This window comes from Scedosporium apiospermum (assembly GCF_000732125.1).
Source record: "Scedosporium apiospermum strain IHEM 14462 chromosome Unknown SEQ_SAPIO_0143, whole genome shotgun sequence".
Classification (NCBI taxonomy): domain Eukaryota; kingdom Fungi; phylum Ascomycota; class Sordariomycetes; order Microascales; family Microascaceae; genus Scedosporium; species Scedosporium apiospermum.
This window is the reverse complement of record NW_015971844.1, coordinates 667,210-679,219: the sequence shown is the minus strand read 5'-3', so window position 1 is coordinate 679,219 and position 12,010 is coordinate 667,210. Positions and strand designations below refer to the sequence as shown.

General features: G+C 48.6%; 4 protein-coding genes across 4 annotated transcripts; 3 read left to right on the top strand and 1 right to left on the bottom strand.

Annotated features, from left to right (window-relative positions):
• Positions 1 to 352: 352 nt before the first annotated feature.
• SAPIO_CDS9487 (uncharacterized protein) lies at positions 353 to 2,033 on the top strand (the record flags this gene model as incomplete). Its single annotated transcript, XM_016790870.1, has 3 exons — positions 353 to 1,080; positions 1,447 to 1,546; positions 1,872 to 2,033. 3 exons carry the CDS (start codon positions 353 to 355, stop codon positions 2,031 to 2,033), a joined length of 990 nt encoding a protein of 329 aa, XP_016639380.1.
• Positions 2,034 to 4,291: 2,258 nt separating this feature from the next.
• On the bottom strand, positions 4,292 to 5,858 carry SAPIO_CDS9486 (Amine oxidase; the record flags this gene model as incomplete). Its single annotated transcript, XM_016790869.1, has 2 exons — positions 4,292 to 5,527; positions 5,655 to 5,858. The coding sequence occupies 2 exons, from the start codon at positions 5,856 to 5,858 to the stop codon at positions 4,292 to 4,294; spliced, it is 1,440 nt and encodes a 479-aa protein (XP_016639379.1).
• Positions 5,859 to 7,309: 1,451 nt separating this feature from the next.
• On the top strand, positions 7,310 to 8,992 carry SAPIO_CDS9485 (uncharacterized protein; the record flags this gene model as incomplete). Its single annotated transcript, XM_016790868.1, has 6 exons — positions 7,310 to 7,480; positions 7,559 to 7,706; positions 7,921 to 8,073; positions 8,140 to 8,257; positions 8,343 to 8,438; positions 8,548 to 8,992. 6 exons carry the CDS (start codon positions 7,310 to 7,312, stop codon positions 8,990 to 8,992), a joined length of 1,131 nt encoding a protein of 376 aa, XP_016639378.1.
• A 1,378-nt stretch (positions 8,993 to 10,370) lies between these two features.
• SAPIO_CDS9484 (uncharacterized protein) lies at positions 10,371 to 11,249 on the top strand (the record flags this gene model as incomplete). The annotated part of the gene is made up of 2 exons (XM_016790867.1): positions 10,371 to 10,439; positions 10,542 to 11,249. The coding sequence occupies 2 exons, from the start codon at positions 10,371 to 10,373 to the stop codon at positions 11,247 to 11,249; spliced, it is 777 nt and encodes a 258-aa protein (XP_016639377.1).
• Positions 11,250 to 12,010: the final 761 nt, after the last annotated feature.

Here is a 12,010-nt window from a genome sequence, read left to right as displayed (position 1 = left end):
GTACACGATCGCGATGACAAAGTGCAGGTAGCCCTCGTTGATTGGCTGGTGACTAGGTAGATTCTTCCGAATCTTTTCCGAGAAACTGATTGGTTTTGGGAACTGTTTTCACCAGGAAATTTCCCCTTCCTAATTAAGAACAGTTATTCTTTAAAAGAACTACCATTTTCAGCAAACTACCATCATCAACATCAAGCCAAACGATTACCATCTTCATCAAAACCATCACCGCTTTGGAATATCGACATTACTGTCGTCATAACGATTGCTGCCTGTGTTTTGTCGGAACAGTCACTATTTTCGTCGAACCCATCGCCGTCGAACCCTGCCATTCAGGGTTCAAGCATCAAAAATGAGTCTTTCGAAGTTTATCAAGAAAACCAGGCCCTCGACGAAGAGCATTCTTGGGCAAGACTACCCCGAAGAGGTGATTGATAACCCGCCAGTACCAACGCCCCAGAGAGACATCGAGGGTTACACAGATGGGCGCTTGCGACGGGGTCTCGTGTTCGCTGATACGACACTACGAAATAAGCGAAGAAAAGTGTCACCACTAACCGAACACTGTCTGTTAATGTACACCGCTACAATTAAGGCAGTCCTCGAGGAAGATTTCGATGATAACGATGAGAGGAATATGCTGCTCTCAACTGTCCTAATGTGCGAAAGGGATATCTATACAAAGAACTTCCTTCGCGGCCCCGACGGAGAAGAGCAGGCGAGCTTGATCGAGAGGTTAGCAGAACTTCGACGGTATGAATTCGCTGCAAGATACGGTGATTATATGAGCCATGTATGTCAAAAACTCAAGACTACTGCCAAGGTGTACAAAACAGAGTACTACGAGAGTTTACATGGCTGGGACCGATATTGGACGGATATCAACCATTCGATCAACATTGAGCAAACCAACTGGACGAGGAGGACCCTACGGGACCCGACAGTGACGGATGACGATGTCAAGACAACCCTGACCATATACAATGCATGTGAACATATGGCCATTGACTTCGACAAGATTCTTCAAGTCATCGCGATGTACACTGATCGCAACAGCCTTGTCCATGCTTCAATTTTGAGGTATGTCAAACGAGGTAATTGGCATCTTGTTAGTTCCACGCTTGCAAGGGACCTAAGGGAATTACCCTCCATCACACCATCGAACATCGCCCATACAATCCCACTCATGCAAGAAATCATACGAACTGTGGTTGACGAATACTTCGATGCCCATGGAGATTACGACAATTTTTATCGTTGGTTGGTCAAGGAGTCATCGATTGAGATAACGACAGATATGAACAATACACAGGCAAGGCACGATGTAATGACAAGAGAACACGAGAAACTCCAGAAGGTTGCTGAAAAGAGGGTCCAAGAGATTATTACCAACCATTCTATGATACACTTGACATCAGCTATAACGAGCCTCTCCCCGCCTACTAGTCATGTCTCCACCCGCCTCCTGAAACGGCCGCTTTCTCCGACTGAAAAGGAGGCAAGAGTCGGTACATACAAGCGCCAGAAGAAGGCTTGGAATGCTCTTGTCAGTCTCCAACGACGTACTTGCGATAACTTGACGAAATATAAGTTGGACTATGGCTCTACTGAGCCACCTATGTGCCCTGAGACCTGGTTTTTGTTGGCGGAAGACAAGTGTGCTGATGATGTGGGCGCGGCTCCTCAATGATGAATCGTGATGAGGGGAAGGGCAAAGAAGCTTTAGCATCCGAGAGCGAGAACCTCCAACTTGATCAGCGTCGTGTGGTTATTTGATGCGACAGGATATATACCAATCCGCAGAACGGACAAATTCACACTGGACAGCACGATACTGAGCTCATAGAAGTCGCTGCCCCCTTCTAATCAAGGAAATTCCGATCGACCCGATCTTCAAGGCCCACGACGAGCTCTGGAAGGATGCGGGCACGCAGACCCGACCACTTGGGCCGTCGATATTGCCCGCCTATTGTGCAATTGACAGCGAGATCCCCTATCGAATGCGTCAACGGATTCTCGAGACGTACCAGTAATCCACCGGCTGGCTTCGCCTTACGGTTGCCCAAGTCGCGAGAGGGGGACAAAACTTCCGGGCAATCTGCTTGCTACCCGGGGCACCGCTGTTGCTCACATTCTACCCTTCGCACTTAGGAAATTCAACGGGATGCAAGGCTAAAATTCCATTCTTTTCAGCCTTCGGTGTGCACTCCTACGGCTTGCTCACAGATCAATACCATTGCATAGTCCACCGACTGGCTCCACGTTACGATTGCCGAACCAGCGAGAAGATTAATACTTGTGGGCAACCTGCTTGCTCCCTGACGAGGCCCGCTCATGCAGGGGGAAGAGAGGCAGCTGAGGATGACGATGGGGATGAGAAGGGTAGGGATAGTTGCCGTCGCGGCAGCCCGGAACTGGGGGAAATGAATCAAGCAGATCCTGCAGGTCCTGTTCGTGATGCCGATGGGAACTCCAGGGACCCAGATGCCCCGGCTAGCAGATTCAACAGCAGGCAGCGACCTAGCAGGCGCAGGGTCGGTCATTAGAGAGGCGCCCTCGTTGCCAGATGACAGACTTGCTGGGCACTTCGATGACAATGGGGACGAAATGGCAGGTAAATGAGGAGTCAGGGAGACTGATGAAGGCCCTGGTAACTATTTGATGGAGTGGGAGAATGGTGCCAAGCTAAAAGTGTCAACCGAACCCTGGGCACGGGAATGTGACTCGGATAAGCAAGAGGCTCTGGCAACATCAGGCGCCAGAACAGTATGGTCCTTCATAGGGAAAATGAAGGGGCACTTCATCATACTTCATCACATGATAGGTACAATACACCTCGAAGTAAATCCTGTCTGAGGCAGGGTTCTTAATAGCTACGAACCCCGCGGGATCGTCGATAAATGGCCTAGCTAGTAAGTGTTATCTAGTCAGCTTCTCTTACTTCTACCAACGTGTATGTTTATCATCAGTTATATGTTCGAGGTGTGCTCAGTTGTGCTGCCAAGGTCCCTACCCAGATTACTATGCGCCGAGAGAACCCCGACTTGGTAAGTCTCAATTAGTTGATTGCCTTACACAAAGGATAATTGATAGACTGGAGTCCACAGGTCCCAAGGTGGTGGCACTCGGCCAGAGGCTCCCAGTAGAGGCGGTGACGGGCATTCAGTCTGCTACTGAGCGCCACAGCCAACTCTTCGTAATATTCCTCCGGTTCCTAGCCAGCTAACTGTACGCAGTATAAACACAGACCTCGAAACGGCTCTGTCGGCAAGACGCTGTTAGTTGCGACAAACGTCCCCGGCATAGATATCCCTGCAACTACCGCTATGGAGGCCCGATTAATGCACTCGGTCTTGCCCACTTTACCAATCGGCCTTTTGCACGGTCACATTGGCGGAACGTTCACAGCCGGGCTTCACTCAGGTGAAAATGATCTTGTTTCGTCCCACCTTACACAGGATCGTTTCCATTTCCGCGAGAATAATTTGGAAGAGCGGGTATTAAACGTTCAGCGTGACTCCATTGGGTGGATGAATTGCGAAGCCACAGGTCAATTGCATGGGTTGCAAATATCAAAACTGACAGGTTTCTTTTCATTTCGATGCTCGAGAAAGAACGTGAAACACACCTCAAGGAACGATATTAGTGACCTGACGTTACCACTTGGCCTCCTCGGAATCAAAATTCACACAACGATCGCCCTAGGGGGAGGCACTACTAATACGCTCCTACCCCTACCGAAGACGACGAGGCCAGCGAACATGTTCCCGACTTTGATCGTTTTACCGAAAACGACGAGGCCCACGAGCACATTCCCGATGTCGCCTACAACGCCGAAAACAAGGAGAACAATGAACGCGTTCCTGGCGCTCACCGCACCGTTGAAGTGAAGCCAGTAGCCAGTCAAAGTCTTTTCTGGGAACCTAGTTCACCAGGTGGTATCAAGACATTTTCCAGATCCAACCCCCCCTCGAGCGATATCTCCTTGCGGCCTCGGCGTTTTTCTCGGATTGTCGGTCGCAGCACGAGGTTTCAGAGCAAAGAGAGCATGTCACATGAGTAACCCACTTCCTTATTATATTTTATATATTCGAAGTCTAGTTTAAAAAAAAAAAAAAAAAAAAAAAAAAAAAAAAAGAGAAAGAAAATAAAATATATTACTTAAAATAACCCGCACAAACTTATATCGTTCTAATAAACTTTAAGAAGAGTAAAAGTGTAACTTTAGCCATTGCTCTTGCTACTATTATTAAGGGACAAGTGAAACTGAGGCAATCATCCTTCAATGCTATTATAGGCCCTTAATAACATCGGGAAGTAGCACGTTATTATACTCCCACAAAACAGTAGAAAAACCGGCGGAGAAGGCTGCGCCAGTGTACCAGGTGGAGTGCCGGCCCTGGAGGGCCAGCTGCTTCTGGATGAAACCGGCGCGGAGGTCATCGGCAGTAACCCGCGGGTGCATCTTGCCATGGTTCGCAAAGGCAGGGAAGGTGAGGGCGCCCTCTGATGCAGCAATAGTGCCGGCCTCAGTCAAGGTGTTGATAGTCTGGGAGATAAGCTGCTGCATGCTCTCAGGGGTGTCGTCTTTGGTTCCAACAGCTGTAAACTGAAAGATGTTGTTGGTACCACCAATGTAGTCGAAACGGCCGACCTGAGAAGGCAGGGGGAAGATGGTGTAGTTGCTAGGCCCAGTCTCGGGTAATCTGTTGGAATAGGCGACGCCGATCTCAAGGGATGGGTGCTTAAGAAGGCCAGCATAAACAGTAGTGTAGCCAAACTTACTGAAGACCTGCCTCTCAGTATCGTCAGGCCTGAACGGCTGTAGGTTCTCCATAGTAGGCTCAAATGCAATTAGCAGACGCTTGGCTTCGATGCAGGTCAGCTTGCCGTCAGCACCTGCCACCTTCAAGGAAACACCCCTGTTCGTTCGAGTCGATGAGATGACTGTACTCGAATATAAGATATCATTGCCGAGGAAGGTAGCAATGCTCTCGAAGAGATCATAGAGGCGCCCAGAGGCAGGGACAGCAGCAGCACCAAGGCCAAGCAATGCACGGACCATAGGAATACCTGACGCTTGCATAACAAACAAAGTAGGTACGTCCATCGTGTCACCAAGTCCTTGGGCCGTCGAATCCCATATCTGGGGCACAGCAGCTCCAAGGTCGTACTTCTTTACGAAGTCACTGAAAGACATGAGAAGGTCTTCGGGGATAGATTCAGGCTTGGGGAAATTGAAGAAACCCGGGAGCAGCATGTCCTCATACTGCAAAAGGACATCAAGATATCGCTGAAGAGCGGGATACATGTCCGTGGGTCCGGGTGCGGTATAGTTGGTAACTGGCAGGCCGGACCTGAAATCAATATACTTGTAGTCAAGTGTCGTGAATTCCATGGACCCGCTCGTAGACACATTCATGCGCTTGGGGAAGTCGAAGGTATTCTTGTATTCCATCCACGCTTGTACGCCGATGTTAATGGCCTTGCCGGTATCAGGGTCGATATATGAATCCGTATGGCCGCCCTAAAAAGCCCGAGGCTCCAAGTAAGCAACAGGCAACATGGAATAATAAGAGTGAATATTGAAAGAATAAAAAGGGGAAAATTCCGAAGTGAGAAACAAATCACAAACAAACAGTGGGTTAACTCACGAGTTGGTTAGCCTTTTCCACGACAACCACGGTCTTATTGTGGTCTCGCAGCCACACGGCAGCATGAGCGCCCGAGGCGCCGCCCCCCACGACGACGACGTCGCGAGTGATCGTGTTATTGCAGCAGGCTGGCCTGGCTACGACCCCGCGAACGAGAAGCGAGGCCACGAGACCTACACTCGCACAAATATTATAGCTATGCATATCGTCCAAGAAAAGTCTGGATTTGAATCGGGTCGTGCTTTAGAGGTAACAAGGTGCTTGTGGCTGCATGCGCTGACGGAAGGAAAAGACATATCCTACATTGGTGTGGGTGACTATAAGACATTTATTCTCAAAAGCGGAAGTGACAATTACAGTGCCTCACCTCCTCTCCCGCCGCTCTTTCCGGGCCGCAAGGGCCATAAACACCCGCTGCATTGATACACCCCCACAAGAAATTAGCATATTTCGGTTAGGATTCCTTCTTGGCTACCCCAGGTCGCCTGCGGCGGTTTTCCCACTTCCTCATCGGCCGGAATCGGCCCACTCTGCCATCTGTCACTGGTACTATTGCTGGTACTATTGCTGAGATTACGAACGACTACATAGACGGGCCCAATTCACAAGAGGTAGCTGAGTACATGGACAACACTGTCAACTGCGAGACTACATGGCGACGGGTGGATAACGGAGAAATTCCCAGTTAAGACCTCATGAAGCCGCGTGTAAGAATACCACCCTAGCATCCAAAGTCAATACGAAGTAGCCTGGCTCCTTGAGAGCTGGAGTTCATTACGAAGAGGAGGCCAGCTTAAAAGAGTGTATGTTGAAGTCCTGCGCTACTTCATAGACTAATGTAGGGGGAAGTGTGGCAAGTGTCCTACTTCTAATCTATCGTATAGTGTAGTACTTCGTTTACACATTGATATTTATGCGTCGATAGATTTCTTCGAGAATCTTGAACTCTGACCTACCAGTAGAACAGGTGCTCACGGCCTTACGACTACCACGGCGAGCACAAACTTCCCTCTGATAATTCATGGAGGTTGACAAGTACATGGGAATAATGGAGAGCCCCATACGAAGTGGAACTTGCTTCCCCTGGCTGTGGGGCATTGTCCGACTCGTCGTTTGGTGTCCATTGCCACCCCTGCTCTAGTCGCAACAAAACCCTGTAAAAGTTATCGATTGGAAGGTGATAGGTGAATGGAGTATTCTTCACATGGGATTACTCCGTAATATGCAGGAATCAGACCAGGGTTTTTTTTCCTTGCCCTTGTCAACTCCTGCGGAAGTCAGGGATCGAATCTCTTGATCTCTCTATCTCCAGGCTTTTCTAATCTAAACTACGCCCAGTTTATTTCGTGCAGCCCCAACATACGGAGTAGGTGTAGTAGAGCCCCTGGTGGAGCCCATTGATGTTACCATGCCCATCGGAACTCCACCAACGACCCTCAGACGGTGAGACTACCAAGTAAAAAGCCCGACCCACCACGAAAACGGCGTCCAGGAGGAAGCTAGTGGATGCGTGGCAGGGGCCAAGTAAGTGATATACGAAGAAACGATGCCAATCCTTTTTTATTTATTAAACAGGGTCTAATCTACCCCAGAGAGTGCCGATCCGGAACGATGCCGAGCTGCTGGTAGCCTCTCTTCATTTCTTTTCCTTGACCATGGATGAATTCCCTCCTGAGTATGTGAATGCGAGCAATGCGGGCCGGATCGTAGGCGTCGTTGGCGTTTTCCATATCATCGCTTTCGCCTTTGTCTCCCTGCGCGTCTATGTCCGGCTGTTCATGGTCAAGGCATTCGGCATCGACGATACGCTTATCATCATTTCTGCTGTAAGTATACGCATGTTTGAAAGTGCCTGTTGATTCGGCCGGGAGAAGGGTACTGACATTGCGAGAAAATATTAACAGCTTCTTGCGCTTGCTTCATGGATCTGCTTAATCCTTCAGATACCCTACGGCCTCGGGCGCCATGGCATGGTCGTACCGGTGGAAGATCGGATAAAGTTCGAAAAGATAACTTTCTGGAAAACGGTGATATCGGACGGCTTTGCCTTGGGTTTGCTCAGAGTATCTATGGCGATTAGTTTATTGCGGCTTCAAAAAGACTTAAAATGGTACAGATGGTCGCTCTACGCGGTGATGGGTACGGACTCGTTTTTTTTTTTTTTTTTTTTTTTTTTTTTTTTTAACCCTTCCCTTTAAGCCCCTTCCACACCTTCGATGCTTCCTCCACCAAGCCCGGCCTAATCAATGCTAATCTTTCATCGCAGGCTTTGTTGTAGCGTACTCTATCCAGGCTATTACTTGGCTCTTCGTCTACTGCACCCCGTATTCGGGGTGGTGGGAATTCCAGTGGATGAACCCATTCGACCCAAGATGTCACGACTTTAATGTCTTCGTCAATCTCGTGTATTGGAATATCTGTAAGGCTTTTCTATCCTCCCCGATACCCAACAAGAATTACCTAGTATTAACAGGAGAATACCTAGCGTGCCATATCTTCACGGACGTTTGTCTCGGCGCTCTACCTGTTCCTATTATCTGGACCCTAAAGATGAAACTTCGGGTACGGATATACGTAATTGCTATTCTCAACCTCGGCTACTTGTGGGTTGCCTCTGCTGACCAGTCCCGATGCCTTCCCATAGTTCTGGCAAGCCTGCTCGTTAGAAACTAACCAAACTCATGATAGTGCTGTCCTAATGGGCATTCTCAAGGCCGTGTTCATGCTCACAACCGGTGGCGACCCAGACGCCATCTTCGACTACTGGGTCCATTTTTGGCAAAAGTAAGTTGATAACAGTAGAAAAGAAAACCCCCTTCCAGACCTATGGGCCAATCATTCAACGTGCCACGATACCCTTCACTTACATGATATGTGCAAACACGAACAACAGCCTACAACTCAACATTGGTATCATCGCCGCGTGTGCCTCGTTTCTCAAGCCTCTCGTCGGACGTTTCCTGAAGATCAATAGCTCAGTGGGCTACTACCCCAGCTACGATCGATACGGCCAACGCGGGCACAGCCGCACGGGACTCTCCGTGCCTGGTACCAACAGCAAGCGGACAGGCACCATCGATCGAAGCCTGGGGGACGATTTCGATGCTCCCTCCAAGTATAACATTCGTATTGCGGGGGAAGAAATCTCTCCGGGGAGCACAAGTGTTCAGGGGACACGCGCCCACGTAGCTTCGGTAGGCAATTCCTCGACAGAAGCCATTTATATTGGTGGCCAGCCGTCCGATTCGAATAGCGAGGAGATCATATTGCAGAACTTGGACAAGGATCGCGGTATCATGTTGACTCGGGACTTCACCGTGAAGTATAGCGACAAGTAATAGGTAAGCATCACAGAATTCAACTATGGAAATTTTCCAAATTCATTTAGGGCGGTGCAAGCTAGTATGAAAGTGATGGAATTTTCCATAGCGAACACATTATAATGGCTTGCCGATAAAACTTGTCTTCTCCTCGGCTTATATGTCTGCTTAAAAAAAGGTGTGCGTGCTGAGCACGAACCGTAATAATTGCATCACCCTTCCACGAGACATTGGTGCATCAACTAAGTTTGACTCGGAGCTTGCTCAACCTGCGCGCAGCCCAGTCAAGTTTGCCCATTACCGCTCCCAATGCCACTTCAACCAGATATAGACGGCATTGGAAGCAGTGGTCGATTGGCAAGAATCATGGTGTTGATGGTGGAAACGTACCGACATGTATGTGTATCGTCACTGAATTAGCCGAAAGGCAAAGTCGAGTTCGTACGAGATATGTTCAACCAATGGACGAGAAATTGCCCCAGCTCGTCCTGCATCACAGAAGGCTCCGTCCATCTTCCGCGGTAGAAGTTGATTCTGCGAATAAGGCGAAAAGAGTGGAGGTGTTGAACGTCAAGATAGATCCAAATAATGTATATAAGAACTGCGTTGAACGATCGTTCACAACACTAGTCGTACCATCGGCATGTGTAGAGAACCCATTAGATTGGTGTAACGGCGACCAACGAGCTGTGACTAGGGTAGTGAGATATAAGGCACTTTTGGACATTTCCGGGCGACTGCGGTTCCCGAGCATCTCTGCCGTTTGTCCTCGCCACTTGCTTCAGGTTTCGCCTAGTCGCTCACAAGGGGTTTTATAGTAACACGAACCATGATTGTTGAACAAACCGATCTCAACCCGCCCTGTCTGTGAACTCTCTGCACTGAACAGGAAACTCGATTGATTGGACTGGGTCATATTTCCCGCATCCCTTTTCACAGTGAGCATATGCAGCATTCTGCACGACTACATGCCCATGCCTAGAAATTTGGTGTATTGATTACGTCGGCGCCATCAACGTTTTCCCTGAGCGGAGGTTTAAATCAACACTGCCGTCGTCTTGGCAAGACTAGGAGAATTATTCTCTTGGAGAGCAATGGGCCAATAGGTATCATCGTTTGAGTCTTTTCTCTTGGCCATCTATGCTTCCTCCGCTCACGAAACGAGCTCGAGTGTCCCTCGAACCAGGCTGAGAGCCCCCGAAGTGTTAAATAACCACTTCTGTCATACGGCGTGGCAGGAAAGCTGCATGGGATTAAGAGAGACTCTTCAAGCTCCGGCAGAAAGTACTAGTACTTCGCTTGTATTGAGGAGTATGGCAAGGACTGGTACTGATCTAAAGTCATGAAACATAGTACCACAATAACTTACAGTACCTCTATCACCTTTTCACTCAGGATGGCGCAGATGGGCGGCCTTTCTTCAAGCCGTACCCCGCTCGAGCCTCGACACCTTGGCAGTGGCGCCGTATCTTCATCGCCATTTCCTTAGATTGTCAACCGCATTCTGGGGCCCAGCTCTGACCTCTCCGTGTGCCTTTGGTGTTCTGAACCTTCAAGAACTGCCAAGGCGCTGCATGGGCTCTTCGACATCTCCACTGGAACTAGGAGCATCACGGCTGTTGGCAATAGCGGCTGCAGCATCATTGCCGCCGTAGCATATTTGATTTTCGACCTCAACGTCCGCGTTGAGGGATTGGATGGAGGGGGTGTTTTCGCCTCCTCGGACGTCAGTGGTTCAAGTTCTGTCCAAGTCAATGGCAAATACGTAGCCACGCAAACGTCAGGTGTCGTGATTGCAGACTCTACCTACGTGCTTCATGAAGCCAAGGATATACTCACGTATACTTTGCAAGACCAACGTTTACTCCTACGCAGGCGGCTGCCGTGGAAACACTGCCTCCGGTCCATGTTTGGGAGCATGTTCGTCGACCTCATAGAACGGCCTGCGGTGCTGGGTAAGGTTTTTGGCAGCGTCGCCCACATCTGCCAAGCTTTGGAGGAGGGTGAGATCGACGTCCAGAACCAGGACCGACAGGCGTTCATTGATTTTACCGAGGCCAGTTTTGGGGTCGGATTCATTGACTCCGTTGGCGAAATCTTCCCAGAGCTGTCGTCACTGGAACTACGGCCACACATGGACCTGGCTCTGGGCAAATCCCCAAAGAAGGCAGAAGAGCAGTTCGAGGATCCCTTCGTGTCTATGAAGAGAAACTGGTCCTACGTCGACTGCACTGACGTTGGAGGCCCTCTCCACAACAATTTCAGGATCTGTTAGGTGGCCCTAGCTGCCACCCTTGCCGACCTATTTGAGCTGTCGCATTTTCAAATGGCAACAAACTGCATCCGACTGACGCTGGACTACGGTGTTTCTATTATAGAATACTCACAGAATGGTTTAGTCACCTCAGCATGAAAACAAAAGGCACAACGCATTCTGGATAAATGGAAACGCCACCGCTTCGGCGTCAAGCACTCACCCAGAGATCAGCTCGGTAGCATGCTGGGGGACGTTTTTCGCCTATTTGCGGGATACCCTCCCCCGTCCGAACGCATGGGGCCTATACTGGCCGTGAGCAGCAATGGCGTATGCGTTTTCATCCGGGCTATCGTGGAGGTCAGCTCGCGTCCCGAACCTCTCCGTCGCATCCACATAATCCCTGGCCGAATATCGCGGTCTTTATTTTATTTATTAACTTAAATATAAAAACTGCTAGACTATAAATATATTATATTCTTACTTTTTTTAATTTTTTATTAATTTTTAAAATAATAGTAAGATTTTAAAAATATTAAAAATTTATTAAACTTAATTATTTAATATTTAATAAATTTTATTTACTATTTTATTAATATTATTTAAAAGGTAAAACTATTTTATCTTTATTATATTATAAAATTAATCTTTTTATTTACTTTATATTATTAAAATCTTAATATTTTTTTATCTTTGGCTGGCTCCAGTTCCACCGGGGGGGGCGTGCGCAGCATTGACATTGGAGTTTTATGGTCTGCGAGTTCTGCTGCCTTCAAATCTGC